The sequence below is a fragment of the Thermobia domestica genome, chromosome 1 (assembly GCF_964235325.1).
Source record: "Thermobia domestica chromosome 1, izTheDome1.hap1.1, whole genome shotgun sequence".
Classification (NCBI taxonomy): Eukaryota; Metazoa; Arthropoda; class Insecta; order Zygentoma; family Lepismatidae; genus Thermobia; species Thermobia domestica.
Window position 1 is genome coordinate 45204968 of NC_137454.1, and position 27979 is coordinate 45232946.

At 35.1% G+C, this 27979-nt stretch overlaps 1 protein-coding gene across 1 annotated transcript; it reads right to left on the reverse strand.

Annotated features, from left to right (window-relative positions):
• Window positions 1-1533: 1533 nt before the first annotated feature.
• LOC145684794 (uncharacterized) lies at window positions 1534-26432 on the reverse strand. Its single transcript, XM_081757167.1, has 4 exons — window positions 26309-26432; window positions 23265-23370; window positions 14328-14512; window positions 1534-3061 (listed from the first exon to the last, which is right to left on the reverse strand). The coding sequence occupies exons 2-4, from the start codon at window positions 23362-23364 to the stop codon at window positions 2945-2947; spliced, it is 402 nt and encodes a 133-aa protein (XP_081613293.1). The 5' UTR covers window positions 23365-23370; window positions 26309-26432; the 3' UTR covers window positions 1534-2944.
• Window positions 26433-27979: the final 1547 nt, after the last annotated feature.

Consider the following 27979-nt stretch of genomic DNA (forward strand, 5'->3'; position numbering starts at 1 on the left):
TTTCAAACACATCAATGTATATATAAAAAACTTTTTAAATTAAAAATAAAAATATACAAGCTGAGTTTCCATAAACAAGTTCACTTTCAAGGAAGTGAAATCAAAAGATGACAGTGAAAATGACAGAAATACAAAAACGAAAGAAGGAACTTACACAGGTGGAAAGCCAAAAACCAGAGGTATTTAAACTAAACACGGGGAGTCAGTCAGAATGGGCATAGTTAGTCGACCACTAGATTTGGAAAACCTTGTCAGGATGGACCTCAGCTGATACCATCAAATTATCTTTCAGTAACTTTCATTTAATTATGCTAAGAAGCGACATACAAGAAGTTTCGTGCATGGAGGTGTTCCTCCAGGACAGGCTTAATAATTCCTGTAACCTTTCAATCTTATGTAACTTGTTATAATAGTAATTAAGATTTATCTGAATTAGTATTTTTCTTTTGCCGAGGACCGTAAAAACATTTCACAATTGTTCAGTGAGTCTCATTTATTCAAATTAGTAAAGAAATCTCTGTATTTTAAAGTTACGAAACAATTGCAATTATTTTCAATTTGTTCTTTGCAATTAATATTGATTGCGACTGAATTTAATCTTAATATACGCAATTAAAATAAAGTGGATTGTTAATTGGTCATTCGGGAATCAAAACTTGTAATGGTTAGTTGTTAACCGCAAAAGAGTGATTGAAATATTTAATTGTTTAATTGCAAAGGAGAAATTGAAACTTGTTAATTGTACCATTTGCCATTTGCCGTTACTCAATATACTCAATGCCGTTATTATGTTTATAGTTCAATCCTTCTCAGGAGGCATCTATCTGTCTGTCATGCACACGGCTTATAGACAAAACATTGACTGCTAAAACAGCGACTAACCAAAACAGCGAGAATAAAAACAGTGACTTACTAAAACAGCGACTGTCGACCAAAACAACGACTACCAATACGAGAATTCATACAATTAGCGGGTAATTTAATTTCGCTGAGATTTCATTCTGAATGGTTGAAATATTCCCTGCGACATAACATGTGGTGCAAGTAATAATCTTAAATGACTTTCCATTACTGAATATTGCTTATTTTGACACCAATACTAGACAGCAATGAAACGAAACGTTTCTGATGAAAATAAATGTTTTATTGTAAAAAGGAGTTGGTAATAAATAACATTGTAAGATACATGAGAGAGGAATAAATTCCGAACTGATATAATGTATATGTCTAGAACAGGAAGATAAACATTGACAGTGTCTTTTTCATGCGTCTGTAAAAATGATGGAAATAGTACTTGCAATTATCACTTATATATTCCTAAAATGTGGCATGTTATTTAAAAGCATAGACTTGCTCTTTGCAGCATGCGACTCGTTATCAATTCTCGTACAACCACAATTATTTCTTGTTTCATTTTCCGCGTTTCTTTTCAATTAGTACTTTTGACACCTAATCCTGACTCAGTGATTTCAACAATTCACTCCCATCCCGTGGTTATCACTCCCGGCTCTCTTTCTGGCAAAACTCCGGTACTTTTGTCTGCTATTTTGTTTTCTAAGATCTACCCTTCCCCACACCATTTTTTCTTTAGAGATCGAGAGCTCCCTCGTGGTTAAGCGGTTAGCGTACGCGCCTTTGGCATGGGAGACCCGAGTTCGATTCCAGGTGGGAGCTTATGTAGTGTGCATCCCACGTTAAGTTGTAGGTTCCGTCTCATATAGCCTCGTTGCTGAAAGGGGCACTGAACTCAAAATCAAATCAAAACTTTAGGGGACGAATGTTCTTTTATGCTGTTACATGAAAAGAGCTGTACGACGTAATATATGTACAGTCTACAGTATTGGACATTAATCAGTAAAAAAAAAAAAAAAAATTGCAATAAAGCAACCAATTGAAAGTAATTGTTGTAGAAAGTAATTACAATTCAATTACTTGTAAACCATATTGCTTTCCATCAATTACTTTCAATTGATTGGTTCATTGCAATTGATTCTCATTAGTTAAGAGCCAACTGCAATTAACAGTTGACAATTACTTACAATTGTTAATTCAGTTGAAATTTGCCCAACACTGAATTCAAAAAGATTTTACACTTAATATGGGAATGTAACTATTCTTACTCTCGTATGTACAGTCTTGTTAAAAAATTGGCCACCTACTACTGTCTGAAAAGATTTGTATTGTTGTTTATACATGGAATCAAATGGGACTACTGCAAGCCTTTGGTCAATTGAGATATTTCTTCAAGTTAAAGTAATATAATTTCTAATGTATGGGTGCGACAAAATCGCTTTAAAAAGATGATTGGACAGTGTTTTTTAAAAAGAAAAATCAAGATTGTACATTCTCTAGTACTACAAAAATACTTGAAATATACTAATAGAGCAGTTTTAAACATGGATGGTTAGTAAGGTGAGTAGAATAGAAAATAGACATCCGTTTGCGATAGGTCTGAATATGTTTTATTGGTTTTAAAGCTGACTAAATTTGAAATGAATCTGACGAGCTAATGTTGACTATGATTCAATTTTGAAAGCAAGCTCAATAGCGCAAACAGTAGGACCAAGAGTGAGAAACGATAATATAGCCAACTACTAACGTAACTACATAATAATTGTCCACTTTGCCGAGCATTTGCCAATGTAGTCAGTACATAATATGTGAAATTGGAATTAGAATGTTAGGTCGATAGTGTTGGATAAATGACGGCAATTATTAGTTGGTCAACGCACACTTTGACCTACGTTGGACCAACGTATTTTTCAATTTTATTTTTGCAATTTCCTAACCATGTTCACTATTAGCCTACATAGGGAGTGCTGCAAGGAAGTGTGTCAACGTTTGTTTGCTAAAGAATTTTGTTCATTTGTACCATTATCTAACTTATAGCAATAGACGTGATGTGGTAATTTTAGTCTTATAAAGTACACTTTTTCTTTTTCATCTATGGAGGCAGTTGTTGAGCAATTTTATGTTTTCCCATTTCCCATAAGGTGACTGCAAGTCTTCCAATGGTAGCTGTTGGCAGTTGTGACCATGTTTTCATCATTTGATGTGCTATCTGAAAAATAAATGAATACATTGTTTTATTATATTCATATTCTATTTAGAATAATGTTATTACTGCATGTTACTTAACTATTCCAGATCTGTATATCAAAACATAATCGATATATAGACATGCAAAAATATCAAAATATCGAATGTCAAACACCGAAAAACAACGAATAAAGAAATATTGAATATAAAAGTCAGTCTAGAACATAAAAACTGGGGGCGAGGAGGTAGCCAAAACCCAGACTATGATAAGTATAGCGTAAGTAAACAATTTTTCAACTTAAACTCTCTCGTGATGGATATTATGGCTTGGACGTTGACGTTATGAACCTCAAGTATTACTTGACACATTATATAACAGAAAAACTGCAACTGAAACTAAGGTAGGTGCAGGTAAATTCACCATGTTAAGGGTGTTGGATTTTTTATGGTCTTAATTTTCATGAAACACAAAGAACAACAAATGTGCGTTGCAGAGTAGCCTTTTCCGCGTGTAGCCTTTTTCTATTTTGTACCCAAGGTAAAAGAGAAAAGTGTCACAAAGTGGCGTATTTACCAACACGTGCAGGTAATTACGCCAAGTCTAGGATACTATTAGAAACCTGTAATAAATCTTGCAACTGCTTACATCATCTGTATTATACGAAGTCAAATGTTAATACAGAACATGGCTGAAGCCAAAAATAGAATAACCAAAATATAAGATGAAGATAAAATGTAAAAACGATAATCTCCAAGGTTGAAATGAAGATCCAAACGAAAATGTTTTAGTCCATAAGACAAACAAGCAGTGTTACTGTACTACGACTTAAAAATAAATCGATACATATTACATGGAACATGTGGGACAAATGAAGAGAACAATGTTGGTGATAGAAAGAGGAAACCAAGGTGCTTAGGACATTATTTGGGAAGGAATATTCTTATTAGGGATGTGATATAAGGCGTAGTGGAAGAGAGGTTCCTAACATCCCAACAACTGACAACACACTTTATTGAATATCCACATCATCACGATAAACTTATTTAAATTTTTATTAATAATAATATGGATTATAGTAACATAACACTATGTCTGTATGAAGTAGTGATTACGTAGTACTGAACATTGTGGTTGCTGCTGGAGGCGTTCACAGGTATAGTGTGTGTCCCAAAGTTTATAACTAATTATTAAATGCTTTATGACTTTTAGAGTAAAATTTCGTGACACCCTATGCGACTGCGCGACATACCACTGTCGCGCTACATCAGTCAGGAACCACTGGAGTAAAGTAAAGATTGGTAATGGGTAGGCAATAGATAATAATAATAATAATAATAATAATAATAATAATAATAATACAATGCATTAGAATGTTATTGAAGGCAACGTAAGTTTAAATCATTTCCGTTTTTAGTTCAAAAGATCCAATATATTTCAGGCAAAAAATTTCTTCTGGTCTTACGTGTATCTGGAGAACTCCATATAGTGTAACCAAACCTAAACTATCACTTAATTCAGTATGAAGTGCTTATTTCGTAAAAATACGAAAACTCGATTTAGAGGCCGTTGAAAAATTTTGTGGCCCCTCATCCAAAAATGCATGAAAAGATCCAATATATTTCAATCATAAATTTTCTTGTAGGCCTTATATCTAGAGAACTATATATAGCGTAGCCAAACCCAAACTATCACTTAACTCAGTATGATGTGCTTATTCTGTAAAAAATACGAAACTCTATTTAGGGACCGTTCAAAACTTTTGTGACCCCTGATCCACAAGTTATTGGCGAAGATCGCAATCATTTGATGCATTTTTGAATCATTCCTAAAATTCTTGTTATTTGTTATTCATCTTTTGTCTTTCTGTTTCTAATACATAGAATGTTGCATTTCTAAACTGATCCGTTACGCACGCTTGCTAAACCTCAAATTAGTTGTTTATATGGTATTTTAGATTTGGAAAATTGGACAGATTGTTTTCAGAGTTTGGTAGCAAATATACAAGGGAGAAATAAAAAGCATAGCTTACAAGCAAACGTTCGAACGACGCAGGAAGACACTCCATTTTTCTTCCTTAATTGTATTCAGTATGTCAAAATAAGTGCTCATACCAAATTTTTGCAACTCGACCGCCATTGGTTTGACAGAAAACTGAATTTGAAACGTGTTCCCTTTATAAGATTTTCCTCCTCTGCCAAAATCGTAAACTTTTACTTTTGACGCTTAAAACTCAAACTCTAATTAAAGTAGAAATACGAGTTACGTTTCATTTGAGTTACAATTAAGTAACGTTTCTTTAGTTTGGATACTCTCACAAACATTTAAATAAGAGAGAGAAGTATTAAAATTTCCTAGCAAAAATGTACTTTTTCTGATGAATTCGCTTTCAACTTGGTAGTACTACTTCAGAGACAAGCGAAAAGAATTTAGGTAAAACCGTTTATTTGCAGATCTCAAGTGAAAGCAGCAGTTCTTTCGGTCGAGTTCAATCACGTGAGCAGTGTTGGAAATATTTTCCCTCTCTTCTGTTACTTGCAAGAAAAAGTTCTTTATTTCGTGACTATGCAATCGTATCAATATGACATTCTAAGACATTTGCAAATTATTGTTACGATATGGATTCATTGACTTCTACAGTACTACATTAACATTTCTGGACCTTGTACCATTGAATACCAAGATGTATGTTTTAATTGAGTGTAATTTGATACAGTTTTGTATGATGGATCTCCAATATTTATGGAATATATTGCGATTAAATTGAGAAACTTATCTAATGATGTTTCCAATTGTTAGTGCTCAGGAAGATTTCCTCTGTGTTTATTACTTACCGTCAGCGGCGGCCCGTGGGGGAAGGCTGCAGGACTGCAGCCCCACCAACGTAATTCCATATTTCCGATTCGAAACTTAATAGTCAATCTTTATATTTATGCCCTTTTTACGCGCGTTTTGTTGTTCAATTTTTCACCTCCTTGAAGCACATTTGTTGTTCCACTTCACCCCCTGGGACTGTCAGTACAATCTCGCCTGGCCTTTCTTACAATGCTGTGATTCTACTTCCTCCTCTTTTCAGCACGTGTATACTGGTAACATGTGGACTGCTTTACATGCAGTCCTTTCGGTTGCTTGACAGTTTGCGCAAGCGCGCTCCTCTCATTTTGTGTTCGTCTGCTTTGATCAGGGATGAATACGTATATTCAGGCTTGCCAACTCCAGCGAAATATCCTCTGGCCAATTCTATAGAAAACTTTAGTTTGTGATTTTAGCTTCAAGTGGCATAATCCGTCTTTCTTTGATTAGCAACGCTGAGTATACTTATGTTGTTTGGAGTTTGTCTGCTGGCGGGGTGTTTCTAGTAGGCAACTGATTTATTCTGTGCAATATTCGATTATATTTAATTCTTTGAAAATGCGATTATATTTAATTCTTTCAGTATTTGCGTGGTGTTACTTGTGGTTTTTATCTTTTATATCAGTGTTTCCAAAAGACAAGTGAAAAAGAAACTATACAATTAGATTTTTCTGCAGTTCTTTTAGAGTGATCTGTTTCGTTTTTATGAATGGCATTCTTATTGGCGCACCTGTAGTAAGTGGGGCTATAAATGGAGTCGAGGCCAAAGTGAGAGAGGTGTATCCTAATGCTTATTTTGTGCACTGTTTTGCTCATCAATTGCATTTTGTAATGGAAAGAGCCACCAGACAAAACACTATAGCCAGAATATTATTTTCTAATTTTTCTGCTATCCCGGTTTTTTTCTCGTTCTCATAACAGAACAGCAGTTTTAGATTCCTGTTTTGCAACGCGGATACCCAACGTGGGCCAACCAGATCAAATTTTAAATCTAGGACTGTTAATGTGATGTATGAAAAGCAGGAAGAACTAAAAGAATGCTTTCAAATTTTGTCAGAATCAAGCACTACAACAATAAATGAATCGTCTGCCTTGTAATGAGAGAGATATACCCGAATGCTTACTGAGTTGAAGAATTTTGTTTCTGTCTATTTTTTTAAATTTAGTTACGTAACAACTAGATATTCTACATAACCAACTACATAGATATCATATAGATGCAGGAAAAGTTCAGTCATATTTATCTGCTTTCACTACTGAAATTAATAAAATCAGGGACTAGTTGATACCGAAACATAAAATCAAAACCAAAAGAGAATTGTTTTAAATACACAGTCAAGAGGAAACGCAGCCAAAGAAGTGTGACGTTATTTTAAAGTAAGTAAACCTGCGCTTCCATTTTACAGACCACTTATGTATCTTCACTTCTGCAGAAATCCAATTTTGATCAATTTAGTGCTTCCTTTCCCGAAGAAATCTTCAATAAATGTACAGAGCTCTTTCCTGTTTTTGATAAAGATGAACTTCATACTGAACTTAGTGTAGTTTATGCAAGAGAAGAGATCAGAAAACTTGATGGTGCTGTGAATTTCCTCCAGTATATTATAAACAATAGTTTTGCTTTCACTTTTTCTGAAGTACTAAAACTTTTGAAAATATTCATAACACTGCCCCTAACTACAAGTGAACCTAAATGATGCTCTTCTACCCTTAAAAGAGTGAAAACTTTTCTAAGAAATACAAGGGAAGAAGAATGGTTAACGGTATTTGCCATGTTATTAATAGAAAAGGAAATGGTTGAAAAGATCCCTAACTTCAATGATAGAGTTATCGAAAAGTTTACTACAAGGATGGACCATCGTGTGGAATTAATTTCTAAATAAGGTGTTTTGTTTTATGCAGCCCTCTTAAGTACAAGTACCACGAGCCGCCACTGCTTACCGTATTGGCCCGAATATAAGTTGCATATTTTATACAAATTTTAATTGTGAGAAAAAGTAGGATGCGTCTTATAATCGCGCCCTTACGAAAATTGTGAGAAATCATCATATCGTATACTGTTAAAAATATGCTAATTTCTCATTTTGAAATAACGATAATGCAGTAAATGTGATGGAGTAAGTACCAGAAGTGAAGGTAGTAGTGACAGGGAAGATGATGGTGAATAGTCAAATTTTGTACTTAACAAATACTGTGCAGCTAGTTATTAGAGGGTGTCTACTATTTCAGACAAATAAAATTCCAAAACTTCTCCAGGTTTTCCAGACCAAGACAGAAAATTTTCCAGACTATATTTTAGTGAAGTTAGGTATCCCTATTTTCTAAACACTTGTAGTTTTATAAAATCTGTTCTCTTAGTTGCGACAGCTGTTATAAAAATATAAACAACGCCTAAATAAGTACCTATTGATCCCTGGCAGGAACAATATTGTTTAATACAATGCATTTTTTGATGTCCTCCTATCTCCCCATATAGCTACCTCCTCTGCTCCTTGTTTCACTACAACTAATATATATTCGTTCCAAATACAAAAAAGTGTAAATGACAAAACTAACACAATAATACACAAAAATGAGTATAAGGATTTTACAGTTCATACAATGTACTTGTGAGGCACAGTGAGTTACATAAACTGGATTATTCAAGTGATTTACTTCTATTAGATTTTTTATTATTCAAGGACATGAAATAGGGCTAATACATACACAGCAATACACACAGATGTATAGAGTGGCCCAAAAGTAGGTATACACCCTTACATTGATCAAGTATAACATTCTTGTTTATAGGTTTATTTCCTTCGGCTCTTCCGAGCATAAGACGTAAGTAAAAACACATTAAGAACAAATAATAAAGAAACTAAGTCTACATGATGGATAAAAATAAGAAATTATATAAAATCCAATGAGCTGAGCAGTACGATACTGTTTACCTACTTTTGGGTCACCCTGTATGGATTCTAACAAGAATATCGTTGCGAGATACAAATACTGATAAACATTATGGAGTTTAGTTTTCTAGGGTATAAAAATATTCTATATTTATTATTTCAATGTAGAATACTAAATACAGAATATTTTTATAATCTAGAACACTAAAATCTACCAGATTTTTCATATGCTCAACTTCGTTGATTTCGTTTGCTGCCTTTTCAAGAACATTTTCCCTCTTTTTCTTCATTTCTTCTACTCTGCAACTGCTGTTTCTTTCTTTCGAACGATTTTTCTCTGCCTCAGTTGTTGTCTACTTCCTTCGGAGAGCCTCTTTCCGTTTGGCATTTACATTTCTTGCTGCATGAATTAATTGTTCTGAGATTGGCGTTGCCTGAACACCTCCGTGGGACGTGATAGCGTCATGTACTATTCTCTACTAAACTAAAGACTCTTCGTGTAGATTATCCACAAGAAACTTCTTATTCAATGAGAAAATGCGTTCAACAGAAGCTTTTAATCTTTAAGTTTTATGTTCCACACTTATGCCGGCTAAGCTAAATGAGACGGCGATACTCGTAATGAGAAATGAATGAAATGGTGGAATGAAACGGGAGAACTCCAAGAAAATCCACGCACACGGTGTTTGTCCACCACAAAGCTCACTTGGCGCGAGCTGGGATCGAATCATGAACCCCATACACCAGAGAGGAACGCTCTACCATTGACCCACCGCGGCCTCTTCAACAGAAGCGTTTCTGTGTGATAAAACTAGAATTTTCTTAACGAACGTTGAAAAGTTGTTGGTGTTAGTCATGGGCGGCGATTAGGGGGGGCAAAGGGGGCAGTTGCCCCCGCACTTTTCTTTAAGTAACCAATTAATGTATATAGTTTCATTTGGAAATGTAACGATTTTGTATGTGTTACTGATTAATAGGAAAAAATGCTGCCATATAATATTTGCTGTTGCGTGAATACGTATTGGTTGTCTTCCCGTGGAGTAAAGAAAGCTACAGTAATTGCGTTTTAATCGCCACAGAAAATAACCCCCAAAAATAACCTATTGGAGCACAATTTCAGCATACTTTCATTTCTTCTTACAAGGGCTCGATATGTTAGTGAGCCGCTTTGAAGCTAATCGAAAGAACATTATGCAAAAAAGTAGGGCCTATTTCACAAGTTATTCTTTAATTGCACAAAAATTGACAGTTCCTAAAATGTCTTTTCTTCTTTCTAAAGTAAGGAATATCGATTAAAAAGAGCGTGATAAGAAACAACTTCTACCTTTTCCATTGTTTTGTTGTGTAATATACGAGTGAAGTGTTGTGTTTAAGGATGTACGAGTGTATATACAATAAAATTTAGTAAATTGAACATAATTCTAGGTTTTAAGTTTATTTTGTATAACTGAAGTGTGGATTGTAAGTATTGTTGTGTTTTGATGTGTTCCAAGAAAGTGAAATCTGCACCTAATGGCAACGAACATATTTCAAGAAGTTGCAAAAGCAAATATTTCTTTAAATGTCGTAGCATATGCTTGTAGTATTTACTGTCTTTCATTTTCTAAGAGTAATAACATACATTTAATAGCATGTGTGGAATTAAATATTAAGTTTTTCATTAATCCTCAGTTTCAATATAACTTTTGCAAAACAAGCATCATTATTCATTACTATGATTAATATTATCCTTTCTATTTATTTGTTTTGCAAATTTATTAAATAATCTGATCACACAATTTTCCAGACAGAATTTTAAGATGTTCATGAGCAAGGAATCAAATCTCTTCTTACACTTTCGTTGTTTAAGAGTACAAAGGGCTAGTATCTACTTGCGTTGTTCTTCTCAATTTACTTAATAAACTATTATATACGATATACGGTATTTTAACTGAAAATATAGTATCCTATTAGTTATACAACCTTTCGTCAAACAAAATGTTAGAAACAACCAGGAAAACTAACATTTATATACAAATATTCAGATCATGTCTTGCCCCCTCACTTTTAACGTCCAACCGCCGCACAGTGCGTCGAGCATATGGGAGTAATGGACAAAAATAAAACAAATCATACTGAAGCTTTTATCACATGTTTATTGTGTCGCAAGGCGTTCTTTGCTCACTTATACTGAAGCAAATTTGTTCTTGAAGTTATCGAACTTGACAAATGTACTGATATAGAAAATAATATCCCGTTCAGGGACGTAAAAAAATTAAGCTAGACATTTAAGGCCTTATGAAGAGTAGTTCTGACGCGTGATCAGTGTCATACTAAAGAGTTCGACTAACATATGTTTCCTGCAGGAGTCAGGCCTTTAGTATGACGCTAAACATACGTCAAAACGACTATGAATAAGGCCCTTACTGTTTACGGCACTCGTAAACACGAACCCATACGACTCAAAACTACATGACACTAAAATATAATGAAAAGCAGTGCATGAAATGCCTGAAACAGTTCTAGAGTTTTTTTTCTTTTTTTTAAAGATCAGTCAGTACCATCACTGTCAAAGTTATCAAATTCCATAGCGACAGAATTATGAAGCTGGACAGCATCAGCGGCATCAGTTTTGAAATAACTTTCCAGATCCGTATCTGTCCTCCTTTTCTTTGCGTTGTATCTTGGAGGAGACAATAGAGTCAGATAGAATAAGGATATGTTTCATCAACTCTAAATAACTATTGAAGAGAGAAGTTTTCCGTATAAGATGTAGCCTAATGTGACGGAAGACTTTGTGGAGGGCTTCTAAAGCTTCTTCCGCATAACCGACAATCCTTTGGACTATTCGTCATTTCTTGGTGTATTTAATTTCACTGCTGCTTCTTTGGCAGCAAAATCAAGCTCCTCTGCCGATTTAGTCGCTACAAGAGGATCTAAGCTCTTTTCCTTTGATTTTACTGAACACTCTGCAAACTGTTTACTGGTTCTACCGCGAGTAGAGCAAGCTACATCGGTCTTCACGTTGCTGTGATACCGAGCAGTTATCACTGTTGAGACATAGTCCGGAAGTGTACATGCACGATCAAACCACTCTTTATTTTTAGCTAGGAGAACCGACGAAACTCTGTGCGACATCCTCCATTTTATTTTGCTCAAGGTCATATTGATAACTTACTAAATTTCTCTAAACTGTTGTACACATCTTCCGTGGAGTCTTCAAGTTTATAACGGCTACAAATAGCCTGCATAGTATCCGCTTTCTTCCGACTAGCACTGGTGGTTGTTATCCATCTTTCAAAAATGTCCTTGTTTTGCATGGTGTTTTCTTTCGCAATTTCACTAATTACAGTCAATATTGCGAACACTTGCACACACACTATTGCTGAATCCAAAGGAAATCATTAAAGGAAGATATTCCTGCAGAGATCTCAAGACGTGTTTAGGCTTTTTGGAGATATTCCAAATATACCAGTAAAAAATGATTACCAATCTTTCGTCGTAAAGGAAAGAACGTACCTGTGCTATAACTGCCCACTAGTGACAAAAAGTCTCACCTTTTGCTTTGGTCTGAAACACCAGTGCGATCGCTGTGGAGATAATGACTCAAGTCGGTCTAATATAGTGTGACGTCACATCTGTAAGAGTGTCATCTTGACTCGGGTCGGTCTAATGTGGTAACTTTGAGCGCGCCCTCTGCAGGCTGACGGGTTGTAATCAGTTTGTGGCTAGAGATTTCTGTCTTGTGAATCGTTTCTGCTTCATTCCGTGCTATTTGCAAGTCCGAAGAAAATTGTTTCTTTTCTCATTTTTGTCCATTGGTCGACGCACTGTGCGCCGCCACTGGTGTTAGTGTTATAAAGAATGAAGAACCACAAGTGATATAAACGATCTTTACTCACGTCAAAATTCTTCATTCTTGTGATAACTGAATCCTGATTTCATCAGCAGCAGGCCCAGACAAATGATGATTCTCTACAAGCACTTCCGATGCTACGGTTATTTGTTTCCCGGGAGAGAGGTATGCGGCACCATAAAAGTGTCTGTATTGCAATGGCAATTTACACAGAATCTTCTTACAAAAACTTGTTAAAATATGCAAACAATTCATCCGAAAACGAAAGATATCCAGTTCAGATAACTTACCTGATTTTAATGGTATACGTGTTGCAAATCTGATATTAACCTGCTTAGCCGAACACAGATCTTTACCTCAATCTTCTAGGCAAACTTTCATCAGGTCTTCAGAATTTGCTGCTTCAATCATAATGGATTTTTAAAACAAACTTAATCATAAGGAACTTCAGAAGTTTAAGTATTTCACCATAAAGAAATTGGTGAGTCTGACTGAAATTTCGTAAGAAAACGTTGAGTGTCTGCAGCAACGGTTTGTTTGAAAGCTAAATTAGCTCCAAACAAAGAATCTTTCATACATGATTTTAACAATTTTAAAGCTGTCACAAGATGGTTCTCGATTACTAGGTACCTGACACTGAATCGACATACTTCTTCAAGTGTGGTAATAATCGCTGAGCGCTGTCTACATCATTCACGTTCTCTAGAAAAATATGAGCACTCGCTACAAAAAATGGTCTTATTAAAAAGTTACCAAAAATATTCACAGATATACTTGCAAAATAATAATAATCACGAAAGACATGCGGAACGCAAAAATACACTGAAAATGGAATATGGAGGAAATTGAATAGTTTTAAATCTAGCTAATGTAAGTACGCATTATGTTATAAATTGAGTTAACCGTACATAGTTATTCTGTAACTTATCCTAACATACATTAAAATCAACAAGATCAGAACAAGTGTTCTTTAGGACTTTATTGTTGTCAACAGTTGCAATAGCCTAGCTACACCCATGGACATGAGCATCATTTTTTTTTTTTAACGTGGAGATCAGAAACCATGAGCTCCAGACGCAAGGGCTGCCAACCCCTTTCAAAAGTCCATTGTATGATGACTTCTGCTGTAGCAAAAAGTCGTTTTCCGAACACTGTGCAGATAACATGTAAAAGCAATGAAATAATCTAACTTTACCAAAAATTTCTAGAATGTACAAAAAATTCCCTGATATTTCTCTGACTTTTCCAAAAATTATAAAATTCCCTGACTTTTCCAGGTTTTCCATGTTTTCCAGACTAGTAGACACCCTGTTATTAGTAAGCTATTTTATAGTAGCTATAAGTACATAATTGTAACCTTAATTTTTCAATATATATTGTATTGTATATATTGTATTTAGGATAAAATGTATACCTACTTAAATTATATTTCTCTAAATCCGCCGATAAATTATTACGGGTATTTTCTTTTCTTTCTTCGAGTGGTCACGCGTAGCATAGTCGCTAACACTCTCTTTTTTGGTGCGAGCAACACCTGCTTCTAGTCTTGGTAGAGACATTTGGTTGAAAAGTTTTATATTCGGTTGTAGAGGGGAGGCTTATATTTGGAGCAATACGGTATATAGTTCTACGGTTATTTATTTTCCTCCAGGAAAATTGTTCTTGAATCATTACAGCCATTATAATAATATTCTATACGAATGCAATTTACCTGTTTTTTTCCTTGTTTTGGATTGCATAATTCGAGATTTTCAAGAGTTTCGTCGGAGAAACCAAGTCTTAATCCTAACATCCTCCAGCTTTCCTCGATCTGTTCTGCTACCAAGTTTACATCGTCTTCAGTCAGAGGACGGGAGCTTGTGAGAACATCTACTGAATCTGAGTCGCTTGTATAGACTGTAAAAAAAAAAAAAAAAAAAAATGAGAGACTTTTGATAATTCACTGGCATTTACAACATTTCTTTCTTTTTTGTAAGAACATTCCAGTAAGGCTATAAGATTTTAATTGAGCGCTTAGATAGCATTGACATTTTCATTGCTATCATATAGACAGACACATTCCAATTAGTAATACTGAATTTTCATGTAAACTCATTACAAATACGGTGAAAGATTTGCCGAAATCTTGCGATAGGACAATCGAGGACAACCATAGAAGATCTTAATGTCTGATTTGTGGGGAAAAAAAAGAGAAAGAAAGAAAGGCAATTTTACCGAACACATTCTTTGCTGTTGATTTTTCTAGCCCAGAAACCCTATTCAATACCTTTTCTTTTTAACAAGAAAAATTTTATTTGCAAAATTATGAAGATTCTATTTAACTCTTTGCTCTTCAGAAATGAAATGAAATCTTTTTTTTTCACATCCGACGGTAATGCTGGATAGGCTAAAAGAGACGGCGATGATGACAGTGAATGAAATAGTGGAATGAACAAAGTGGGAGGAAACGAAAAAGAAACCTAGGAAACCCACGAACACGGTGTTTGTCCAGCATAAAACTTTATTTGGTGCGAGCTGCAATCAAATCAAGAACCACTCTACCACTGAGCTACTACAGCCCTGTCTCTTTGTCCTTCAGGTACTGTTATATCCATATCCTCATAATCTTCAAAATAACACAAATAATATGGAAATATTTTTGCACAGTGTCTTTTAACAGTTATTTATGTATTTACTGTTTTCTTAGAAAGTATTAACGAACAGTGAAGTTAGCTATAGTAAACTAATGCTTGCAGTGATCGTCAAGTCATGAAAGAATCTTGTATTCTTGCATTTAAAGGGCTATTTAAAATTTAGTAAGCAACGTGTTGAATAACTGTTATCTAGTTTTAGTTAGTGATGGGCAGTGGGAATATTCCCGGTGGGAAGGAAAATAAAAATGGGAATATTCCTGGGTTTTTCCCTGGCATATAAATTCCCGGGAAGGAATTTATATCCATTTCTTTACTTTATCTTCCAAATTATAAGAACTATATAACTACTTACTTTATTTTCATTTATTATAATTTACTTTTAGGTTTTAAATCATTTTGAGGTTTAAAAAAATTAAAATTCGTTGACTGTACTTTATATAACTAATAATATGATTTTTAAAGTTCCATTTCCATTTGTACTAAAAAGTAGAAAAGTACTAATTTACAAATGATGAAAAGGAACCAATTTGTAAAGTAATGTAGAAATTATGTAGAAATAGTAATGAAGTACTATTAATACATCCCGAACCACCGATAGTAACAGACGTCGGTCTGTCTCCTGTCTCTAACTCGAATTTTTGAAGAGGTACTCGGACTTCTCTTACATGTGAATTAATGCATGAAATTTGGAGAAATAGGTAAGAAGAAAAGTCGTGTGAGGCAATATCATGTGCAAAATTATAAAGATAACTCAGTATCTTGCAAATATTGTGAACATAAGTATGTATGCGCAAATGTTGATAAAATGCTGAGACATGTTTATAATATCACTAGTAGAGTCAAGTTTTGAAACTCTACTTACATATAAATTTAAACTGTTTAGCGGTGTAAAAGTATGTGGTCTTACTATACCATTTTTTCCACATATTTACTTGCATAGAACATACTGTAAGTAAACATACATTTATGCGTAATCTCTAAATAAAATATTAATAAAATAATATAATACAATTCAGAATATACATTTTAAAGAATCCTCTGGAGACAACAATAATAATATACTGTGATAAAAAAAAAACGAATTTAACTTTGAAATCATAATATAGTAACAGAATGCAATTTTCATTGTGATTGTTCGTAAATTGCCGGAAAATTCCAATTTTTGAGAATCTTCCCGGAAATATTCCCGAAAAATATCTTCCCGGGAATTTGCCCATCACTAGTTTTAGTACAATAGCACACATTTCACATAGTTCTTCTATACTAAGTTAGTCATGTTCCTACAGTTCACTCGATAAAATATCCGGTTTAACAATGTGAAACAGTAAATAGATAAATACATTTATGGCATTTTGGCATTATATCCGAACAATAGGACGCAAGATTAAAACGTAGGACATGTCCAGAAAATTAAGGATGACCGTGTACGCCAACAAACTATCATTTGAAAGAAGAGGTAATACAGTGAACTCCATGTTAACCGTTCACCATGGCCCGGAACCTGGTCAGATAATGAAAAAAAAAAATGAAATCTTTGTTTTACGTCCCGCGGTTATGCCGGTTAGGCTAAAGGAGACGGTGATTATGAGTAATGAGTGAAATGGTGGAATGAAGAAAGTGGGAGGAAACAGGAGAACCCCGAGAAAACCCACGCACACAGTGTTTGTCCAGGGCTGGGTTCGAACCCGGGACCCCAAGCACCAGAGGTGAACCCTCTACCACTGAGCCACCGTGTCAGATAATGAAAAAATCGCTTAAAATGAAATAACTATTTTAGAGCCCGTGAATTGTATAGCATCTCTTTAATCGTTAAAATTTCAAACAGTATTCAATAAATTTACTTTACCAAAAAGAGACGTTTCGACCAAAGCTGCTCCAGTGACACTCAGTTGAACGAAATATCGTATGCTGAATCAAGCACACTACATATCACACAAACTACAAATTTATTTACGGTGTATGTGTATTGATGGAGAAAAAACTGGAAAAAATACGATTGATTCTACAATACTGAAAAACTCATAGTGGATACAGTACTGTATTTTATAAACACATTTACCAAACGACCACTGATATGCTTCCTTCTTTTGGACTAACAATGCAGCTTACTAAGAGAATATCAGCCTCTCATGTCTGCCTGATTTCCACTCCTGCTTTGATCTCAGAAGTTTTGGCCGTGGGACCGTTTTTTACCAGGGCTCTTTTGACCGTAGCCCTTTCGGTTCGGACCATTTTGTCACGAGGCCGTTTTCATTCGGGATTTTCTGTCCTCGTCCTTTTATTCGGGCTCTTCTGATCTGGAATCCAATTTGCCAATAATTATATATAAAAAAATAATTTATAAGTTTCTTGGAAAATAGGGTAGTGTAGGGGTAAAAATGAATTTGAAGAGGTAGGGGGACGCATGACGTCACACTGTCCCCCTTGCCTATCTATGCCCATTATATTTTTATCAGGAAGTAGGGGGATGCAATAGATATTTTATGGAAGCGAGACGGACAACGTCTTCCCGCGTTCTCCCTCACTTTTACCCCTGGAGTAGTGAGCCCCTTCTTGGGACGATTTCACTTGAATATCATAACAAATGTAATTAAAGTACAAGACTATTGTCTGGCAGAATATCAAATATAATTTTGTTTCTCCTTATGTCTCCGAATTAAGTAAACTATGTATCTGGCCATATTGACCAACCAGGCAACAGTTATATACTATTGACAGCAGCTAAATCTGTTTTGATGAGTCATATTAATAAGGTGTACTATAGCTTCCTGTAAAGAAAACATTAATCTTATGTGTTTTACTCACGAAAGTACATACAAGCTTATGGGCTAACCAGAGCCGACCCTAGGAAATTTGCCGACCCCTTACTCCAGAAAGAACAAATCTTAACCCGTTTGATCCACTGTCCTCAAATGAGGACAGTCTACTTAAGTTACGATTTCATAAACTGTACTGCGTTTTTAGGTCTCTTATATATTTAATATGCTCAAAGAAGAGTCAAAGAGATTAAAATAATGTATGTTCTCCGAAAATAAAGTTACGTTTCATCTCAATGCGAAAACATATTTTGCCTGTTCAAAGTGCTGTCTCATGTATTAATTATAAATTTAATTTTGTTCTGGTGATGTTTGAGGACGGGCCCTTCATGCTCCCGCTTCATCTTGATTCTTATGAATTCTGTCAAACTGCAAACTGCAATTCCTGCTTGTCGTTAATACGAAAGGAATTTGAAAGAAATTCTTAACTTTTTTAAAAATATATATGCTTGGTCCTTAACGGGTTAAATGCCATGATTTTAATTGTGCTACCCCACCATGAACAACGAATGGGGAGGTAAAAACACTAGTACTCAGAAAGGTTTAAACACTAAAAATACAATCTCGTTGTATGTTTTTGTCTAAATAATAATCTGTTGTATTGGTGAAAGATAAGCAAACACACCTGCAGAGGAAAGATAATAATCCTTTTTTATTTTATAGAATTCAATATCGAGCTTCATCAATCTCAATATATCAGTTTGCAGTTCCAGTACAACTATCTTTTTTTATCTTATTTCTTGATTTTCCTTCTACACCTGTTAAAAAAAACTTGTTTCTACCTTCAATAATGAGAAACTTGTTTGTGACAAAGACAAGATTAGTTTTCATGTCAAAACCGTAACAACTAACTCAATGGGACAAGTGTTCGCTACTGTTCGAGAATTGAGTAATTGTATTTGACAACGATCAAGCAATTCATGCTGGGATTTGTTTCACCATTTGCTTTAGCTCTGACTATGTGACCTTAAACTAATGCGAGCTAACCATGATTTATTAATATAGTATTCAAATAGGAGGCGAGTTTAGTAAATCTAACTACTATCATCATGAAATCTGTTTCCAACAAAATATTTATTTTAAATAATATAGTTATGATAGATTTTTTCCGCCCCTCGAAAATGCAAGTGTTGCACATACGGTAGAGCCGGCCCTGGGGCTAACACATTTTAAAATAACATCTTTATCTTTAATTGAGTTGAGTTGAGTTTGAGCTTAACGTCCCGTTCAGCAGCGAGGCTATATGAGACGTGGACCTACTGATTAACATGGAATCCGAACCACATGAGCTCCCGCCGGGAATCGAACCCGGGTCTCGCACGCCAAAGGCGCGTACGCTAACCGTTTAGCCACGGAGGAGCTCATCTTAATCTTTAATTATATAAAAAATGTTACTGAGTAGGCTCCAGGATTTTTTTTTTCGCCTTGGGATAACCTGTAACCTAAATTAACTTAGGATTCCTTGGAGAAATTTGCAATGCGAAAGTAGCACAACTTATTTATGTCCATACTAACCAAGAGTCGTTTTTGAAAAATTCCGTGTAGCATTAGTGTCCCAAATTCGGAAATTACAATTAGTGGCCCTCGTATGCTTCAATTGAATTTCCTCCATTTATGATGTTTCTTTTCTTGTTTTGTAGTGTGTCTTGCAGAGATGGCGTGCGTCAGTGAAAGCTTGACGCATGATCCACTGACCCACCACCACTCGGTGATCCACCACCCACCATGATGCACAACCTACCGCGACCCACGACACACTGGACCCATGATCCACTCTATATCACCACCTACCAAAACCCATTGTCATCAACTCTGACCCATGATCCACGCTCTCCTCTCCACTGACTAAAGAGTTTACACTTATAATAGTACAAGGCTCTGAAAATATCACTTATCGGAGTTTAAGTTTATACTCTTAATTGCTCAAGCACCGCTCTGTTACAGTAGCTGTGGAACCGACCTTTACGTCACAAGATGGTGACGTGTTTGTCATGGGCCATATTACGATGAATTTCAATTATATACAAGTCGTCTAGTTTCAAAATGTTTCTTGGCCATTTACAGAAAATCCCACAAAACTTAGAAAAAATGTAGAATCTGTGGGCCTTATGCAGAGTCGTTTTGAAGTCTGATTAACGCCATACTACAAGGTTGACTAACGGATGGTTATCAAAAGTGTATTCAGAGTCTCTGATTAGGACATAGTAGTTGACGAAGTTAATCACATGTGATTAAATAATCTAGAGCAGAGGGTACTCTTTTAGCCACGGTTTAGCCTGTGCAACACATTTCGGATTTCATGTATTTTCATGTTTACAGACTACGCATGCGCACATCTACTTTTCCGTAGTTGCCACATTTATTTTTCTCATCCGGTTCCCTTGAGGTTATATTAGTTAATCAAAATGGGCCTTATGCAGAGTCATTCTGAAGTGTGATTAGTGCCATACTAAACTGTTCGACTAACATGTGTTTCATGCAGTAGTCAGAGTTTTAGTATGTCGCTAATCATAGATCAAAACGACTCTGCATAAGGCGGACCCAAATCAACTTTTTAGTTGTATTCAAAGTAGACTCTGAATACCAAAAAGTACACATTCCTTAGTATAGAGCTAGTATGCCACTAACTAGTCCATGACTAACCCTTCATTAACGAATTCTCTCTGAATACCGCCCTGTATGTTTTTGAGAACTGGGAATACTTCAGTGTGTTCATGTGGAAAACTTCAAATATTTCCAGTTCTACAAAACTCATCGATCCTACAGTTTTTCTCGGTTTTCTGGGATTTTTTGTAAATGGAGAAGAGCCGTTTTGAAACTGGAAGACTCATATTATTATTTCCTTGTTGAATTACAGATACTTTTCGGTGGAAAATAGGATGAAATTTGAAAGTCTCAAATAAAAGTAAAGTAGGCCACGTAAAAAAAAAAAAAAAAAAAAAAAAAGTAAAATTCGACTGTCTCTTGAAAGCCAAGTAGTAAGTCCTATCGCTAATACAGTATTACAATTAGAAGTATATCAATATCCAAAAGTGCCTAAACTTCTTTTCTCACTTAGATATAGTCATTTCAGGTAAGCAAGTAGAAACAAATGAAAAAGGTAGAAAATGGAGGTCTTGAAAGTAAAACGTAAACAAAGTGACCAGTATTCAGAAGATGCTGTCTACAATGCATTAAGCATAGTCGACCGGTGGGTCGGAGTGAGTTATATAGTAGCCTCAGTCTAAAGACAACCACTTGCTCACAAAGCTACGCCGCCCCTGTGTGCGGTTTCTTTTCATATTGTCCTGTTTGCTTTTCCTCTCCTTTGAAAAATAACTGACAGGCAATAAACTGAACACAAACTGCTGCCAAATCTTTGTCAATGATTTTGTTTCTTTGACACAACCTCCCCCCCCCACACACCTCCCAGCACACACACTGTTAAAAACATGGATGGAAGAGAAAGAGAGGGAGAGAGAGAAAAACGACCCGCTCGGGAGAGTAATACTTCCGGAAGTACGTTTTCCCGCGCGCTACTCTAGCCAGCTGTTTTACGCGCTATCCTAGCCAGTTGTTTTAAGTTGGTCTCAAAATTTATATCATGAAGTACAAGGGGAACAAAACGAGCCCTATATCATGGAGTACAAGGACATAAGTACTACAACTATTTATCTGCACAAAAGTAAATAAATAACTTTTTAAAGTATTATTTTCATATTTTAATTTAATAAGTGTTATAAAAATGTAAAAAAAAAAAAAAACTTCCTCGGGCCGGGTTTGAACTCACGCCAAAAGAGAATTTTATTACTAGCATATAGCGCTAGCCCACTCGGCCACGAAGGCCGACAGTAGTAAGTGTTTGATTTTTGCTATTTTAATGCAACGTGGCAAGAAGTGGATAACGCCAACCAATTAGAACTGTGTTTCTCGTTTCTACTTCCGGGAGCATTACTCTCCCGAGCTAGTCCTAGAGAAAAGGGGGCAAGAGAAAGGAAAGCACTACCTATGACAACGTTTAGCTTTTTCTTCTTCCAAAGAGACCACAAACTTTATGACGGCTTCATTGTGCTAAATTCAAAGTCTCCCGACTGACTATCGTCTGGACGCTTTCTATACCTAGTGGGTCAGTGAGGCCAGAGTAGGTCACGGTGGGTGGTGGGTCGCAGAAATCGTCCTATTGACCCACGACTCACTGACCCACTCACAAATCTTGACCCACTTGACCACCCACGACTCACAGACCCATTCCATCTCTGGTGTCTTAGTTGTCCTTCCTTGCCCCATCTGTCTTTTTAGTAATGTTTTCTTCGAAAATTGTTTTATAGTACATTATTTTCTTTCTTTGGTCTCCATTGGATTATTCGTTTGTACTCGTGCCGTGGAGACAAGGAACAACTCCCTCCAGTTATTCCGTCCTCAACAAACAATATATTATATTTGTTAAGGCTTTAAGTTGTGTCAAATATTGTCCCCTCAATTACTAAAGACGAATGGAACGGGTTCATCATACAATTTCCAAAACAACTGCAAATGATTTAAGATGCTACTGCTGCCCCATCATACGAACGGAATGTTATTTCCCTAAGATGAAGCTGAAATATAATCTGCCATTTACTTCATTTAAACGCCTACTGGGTTCCACAGAAGTAATAAAAGTGCTTATGAAGCTTTTAAATTCTAGGGCGGGGATTACGTATTTCATATTTTCCCAGAGGATCCAAGTATTAATGCTTGCTTCCCTCCCATGTAAAGTTCCAAGTTACAGTACTCTTTTTGATCTGATCACAAGTCACATGCACTATTATTAAAATATATGCCTCTTAAATATACATTTTTAGCCCACTTGGTGTAAAGAAAAAATGAAGGGAATAATCCCAGACAAAAGTTATAACTTGAGGAAATTTGAGACGAGGAAATCAGATAAAAGTATCTTCGATTATAAAGGTTTTATATTTTAATTATCTTCGGCGTTCAAGCTTGAATGTCACGAGGTTGAACGTGAAATAGATATCTGCACTATGAAATAGCTAGTACACCCTGACCTAGAAAATCTACCAACTTATTGGAAACTTGCTGTATGCTTACTTTTAAACTATTTTTTTTAAAAAGTAGTATTTTTATCTAGTGTAATTTGATCATAATGGTATTATGCATAAGTCATAATGGTATTAATAATAATAATAATGTATAATAATATAGAGAAAGACGAGTCATTACCTGGTGTACTACGTCTTTTAAATGCTCCAGAATTTCTCTTGAGTTTAGGTTGTGCGTTTTTGCATTTGGGCCGCATTTTCACTACCTGAAAATCTTCCATGGTCTTCTGCAGAAAAAATAAGAAAATTTTTAAACTGTAAGTTAACTTTACACTATATTGTTATATAATACTCGGCACCTGGAAATACATAAGTTTTTTTTTAAATTAAAATTATATTTTAGTGTACATTTTCATACACAATAATTAAAAGTAACAACATGGTCAAGGTTGTATAAATAAAAAAACAAACTTTTTCATCAAAAACAACAACAGCTAGGTAACCTTTACATAAGCTTTTCGGCCCGTTGCTTTTTCCAAAACAAACATCTCGTAACGTGATAAACTTTCCTAAAAAAAAAAATAAAAACAAAAATACTTACTAAAAACAATTTTTAAATTTTTCACCATCATACGTTACGAAATTCAATAATATAAAAAAGCACGGGCAAGAGGCATCTGGTAATTAACAGCTTATTTAAATAATATACAGTATATAAATAAATAAATAAATAATACTTTCTTCTAGCAAATGCAAAAGAGACTGTCATTATTATTATTATTATTATTATTATTATTATTATTATTATTATTATTATTATTATTATTATTATTATTATTATTATTATTGCAGGTCTTTTTCTTCCTACCTTTTTCTTCTCTTCCAAGTCAAATATAAAAGTCTCTGAATTTCATGTTTAATTGTTTTAAATGAATACCAAATTTAATTGTTTAAGCCTTAAGGCAAGGATGCAAATAAGCAACAAAATTTTACTAGCCCAAGAAAAAAGCTACTAGCCCACATTCGACACTAGAAATCATTTACTTATCTTTGGTATGATATTAAATACTTGCCCACACGGATGAACCACTCACCACGGGCAAGTGGTTATTTGCATCCCTGCCTTAAGGGATTTCAAGATAAAGACATCTCATTATAGTAATTCAAAATGTCACGTCGAGTTCCCCTTCCACGTCGAATTCCCCATCCCCCATACAATCCTTTATGGTACTTTAAGTCACAAGTCCTATATATAGGTTGACAAACACCGTGGGTTTTCTTGGGGTTCTCCCGTTTCCTCCCACTTTCTTCATTCCACCATTTCATTCATCTATCATCATCACCGTCTCCTTTACCCTAACCGGCATAACCGTGGGACATAAACTAAAAAATTTCATTTCATTTCAAATCCTATATATATATAGTCTTATTCAAAAATTCCTGGCCTATCACTTTTCTTTGAAAAGGCCTTCTCTCTTACCTTTAGTTAGAACTAAATTAAAAGAATGTGGATTTTCTTTGGCCGATGAGAGCAAAGTATTAGAATTTCCCATGTATGGCTTTCTAAAGCAGGGATGCAAATAAGCAACAAAATTTTACAGCCCAAGGAAAAAAGCTACTAGCTCAGATTCCACAATAGGAATCATTTACCTTTGGTACGATGTTAAATACTCGTTCGCACCGATGAATCACTCGCCCCGGGCCAGTGGTTATTTGCATCCCTGTTCTAAAGTAATATGTATGGCCGACATATTCCGAACAAGTCTGCGTAGACATTCTACCATAACTAACACTATACTGTTGAAACTAAATAAAGGGAGGTACGCCCACTTCTGGACCACACCATATATATATATATATATATATATATATATATATATATATATATATATATATATATATATAAAAGCAAAGTGTACTTATAATTTAACGTTCCACGATTATGCACCAAAGCTAAGGCAGACTGAAGATGAAATGGATAATAATAGCAGAATGATGAAAGTGGGAGGGAAAGGAAGAATACCAGAAATTCTACACATGGCATTTCTCTACCATAAAACCCACTTGGCGCAAGCTGAAGGTGACCGAACCGCCATTGCGATCCATAAATGCAAATTTGTATAAACTACTTTTTATACGTAGTTACATAATGAAATTTCTGGGCCGCTGTGGCCCAGTAGTAGAGCGTTCACCTCTGGTGCTTGAGATCGTTGGTTCGGTCCCAGCTCGCACAAAGTGAACCTCCTTTACAAACACCTTGTGCGTGAGTTTTCTCGGAGTTCTCCCGTTTCATCTTACTTTTTTTCATTCCACCATTTCATTAATTTCTCACTATTTCCTTTAGCCTAGCCGGCATAATCGTGGAACGTAAAACTTTAATTTTAGAACGTAAAACTTTAGATTTAATTTAATTTCATAATAAAATTCCTGTTAATATGGTAATATCTTGAAGGGAAACATTCACGACCAGAATGGAATGAAGGTATATCCTGTGGAATATGGTGTATCAGAGGGGGGGGGGCACTTACGACAAGGGGGGTGCACCGGATCTGAAACTTTACCGAAACTTCTTAACTCAACATGCATTTGTACACTTTCTCAATAGAATTATAATTGTTTAACAGGGAAATGATTAATGTTGCATGAACACTTCATCTGTACTCCTCTTATAAAAAGAATCTAGTTCAATCGTTTTTTCTGGAAACATAGGTGGAATACTTATCAGATACCGAATAATACTCGTTCAATACCACATAGACTTAGTGGCTTGTAGTATTGAACCTCCCCCCAAAGCTGCCCTGCCCCCCAACAAATCAAATAATAATAATAATAATAATAATAATAATAATAATAATAATAATAATAATAATAATAATAATAATAATAATAATAATAATAATAAAAACTTTTTTGCATTAAATTGAGTACATAAGCATATGTTTTGGTGTACGAAATGGTAGTATCACCCAAACATTCTTTGCTCCATCTATGCTTTTTAACAAATTAAAGCTGGTTTTATTCTTAATTGCTAAATTCTAAGGTAATCTGATTCTTAATAATGTTTCTAGGTTTGTATATACACATAACACGTTTTTCTTTAATCTATTCCAAATCAAGTTTCGCTAGTCATTTGTTTACAATTAACAAAAGACAAATACCAAATTATCCTCAGAAAAAGCAAGAATAATAACACAGTAATAATAACAATAAATATATATATTTTACCTGCCACTTGTATTGATCACTGCCAACAGAACTAGGCTAACTTCTGAGAAGTTTACTGCACAATCCTTTGCTGTAATCCATAAAGGCTCACATTTGACGTTACAAGATAAACTTTATCTTTGAATGTTATCTTTAAAAGATACAGGAAAAATCGTACATTCAGTTTGTGGTTGATTGTAATCACAAAATGTTGACTTAACGTACATGCTGTCTTTGTTTTGTTTTTTTTTTCTATTGCGCTCTTTAGATTAACATGTTTGCATACCTTCAAAGGTCGAATCGAGTCCTTTGTTTTCCTTCGTAAGTGCGAGGGTTGTTGAATATTTGATTTTAATTTTTAAGGAGTTGATTTGTCCAAAAATTTAATAATTTTAATGATAAGTCTATAATCACGGTCTTCTAAACGAAGAAGCAGTGGCGTAGCTTCCCTGAGCATGAGAAGCAAAAAAAAAAAAAAAAAAAAAAAAGTGTGTGTGATACACGGTAACAGTGGCGGCACGAGTTCTAAAACAAGGAAATCACATCCGCAATGGCGGTGAAACTGGCTTTGCACCTCCTCTGTCGTTGTAAAATCATCCCCTGACTCTGGGAACTCTAATGATGTTTTACCTTGAAAGCATTCATTAAATTCTGATATTAGGTGTCATTGTTTAATCATATATTCAATATACAGGGTGTATCAAAAGGCTAGGGTCATAGGTTAACTCCGTTATGAGTAGAAGATGTGAAAAAATGGAAAAAGAAGAAAGTTGTTGGTAATAGATGCATGTCAATCTAAAATGTTGGAATTTTCTTCCAATTACATCAGGCATTCGAGTTCCACATTGGGTCGAACGGAATCCTAAGGGAACGCAAACATGACATAGGGAACATGAACATTGTTATGTGAGGGGAACCTTGAATATCTCAGGTGTGTTTACCAACAATGCTGTTTTGTTGGTATGGTGAATGCCAAGGGAAGAGCAAACTGGTCTGACAACGTTGCGTTTTCATTTAACATAGAGCGCCTTATTAGCGTGGAAAACAAACGGCTGGAATGATTTTTAAAAATCGACCATTTTAAATTGTCTTATATATACACAGAATTATTTAATGCAACTTTTACTTCACTCAGCACAAAGAATTTAAATTATTTTAAAAAGAGAAAAACAATTCGACGGTACCTCGTATAAAAAAAAAAAAAAAAAAAACTGTCAATCGCGGATCACATCATATCGACCTCACCCAGAGCTATAAACTACTTGGTCTACTTTTTAGGTTTCCGGAAATACAAAGTATCCCTTCCCTTACGATGTTTTATAAGACTCATCTCCCCGATTATTGAATATTGTTCACCTGTATGGAATATGGCAGTACCTACTAATTTATCTCGCATTCACTCGGTTTAAAACTTTTTTTCTCGCCCATAGTTAAATTTAGAATTCCCGAGTTACGTGATCACTCGAGACAGCAACTAATGTATTTAATGAACTTAAGTACCCATGTCAAGCGACGTTGCGCTCCTGACTTACTTTACTTATATACGATTTTCAATGGTAAAATTGATTCCGAATCCTTATTATCGCAGATTAACATTCGTGTTCCTCCGAGGCGAACTCGTTTTCTAAATTTAGTAACTTATAAGACTCTTAGGTTATCAGTTGTTCAGTGCTCCCTGTTTTACAGACTAGC

Coding starts and splice junctions, on each gene's coding strand:
- LOC145684794 (XM_081757167.1), bottom strand. CDS start 23,364: ATGGAAGATTTTCAGGTAGTGAAAATGCGGCCCAAATGCAAAAACGCA. Junction 14,513..23,264: donor TAAAAGACGTAGTACACCAG/GTAATGACTCGT, acceptor TTTTTTTTACAG/TCTATACAAGCGACTCAGAT. Junction 3,062..14,327: donor CAAAACAAGGAAAAAAACAG/GTAAATTGCATT, acceptor TTTATTTTTCAG/ATAGCACATCAAATGATGAA.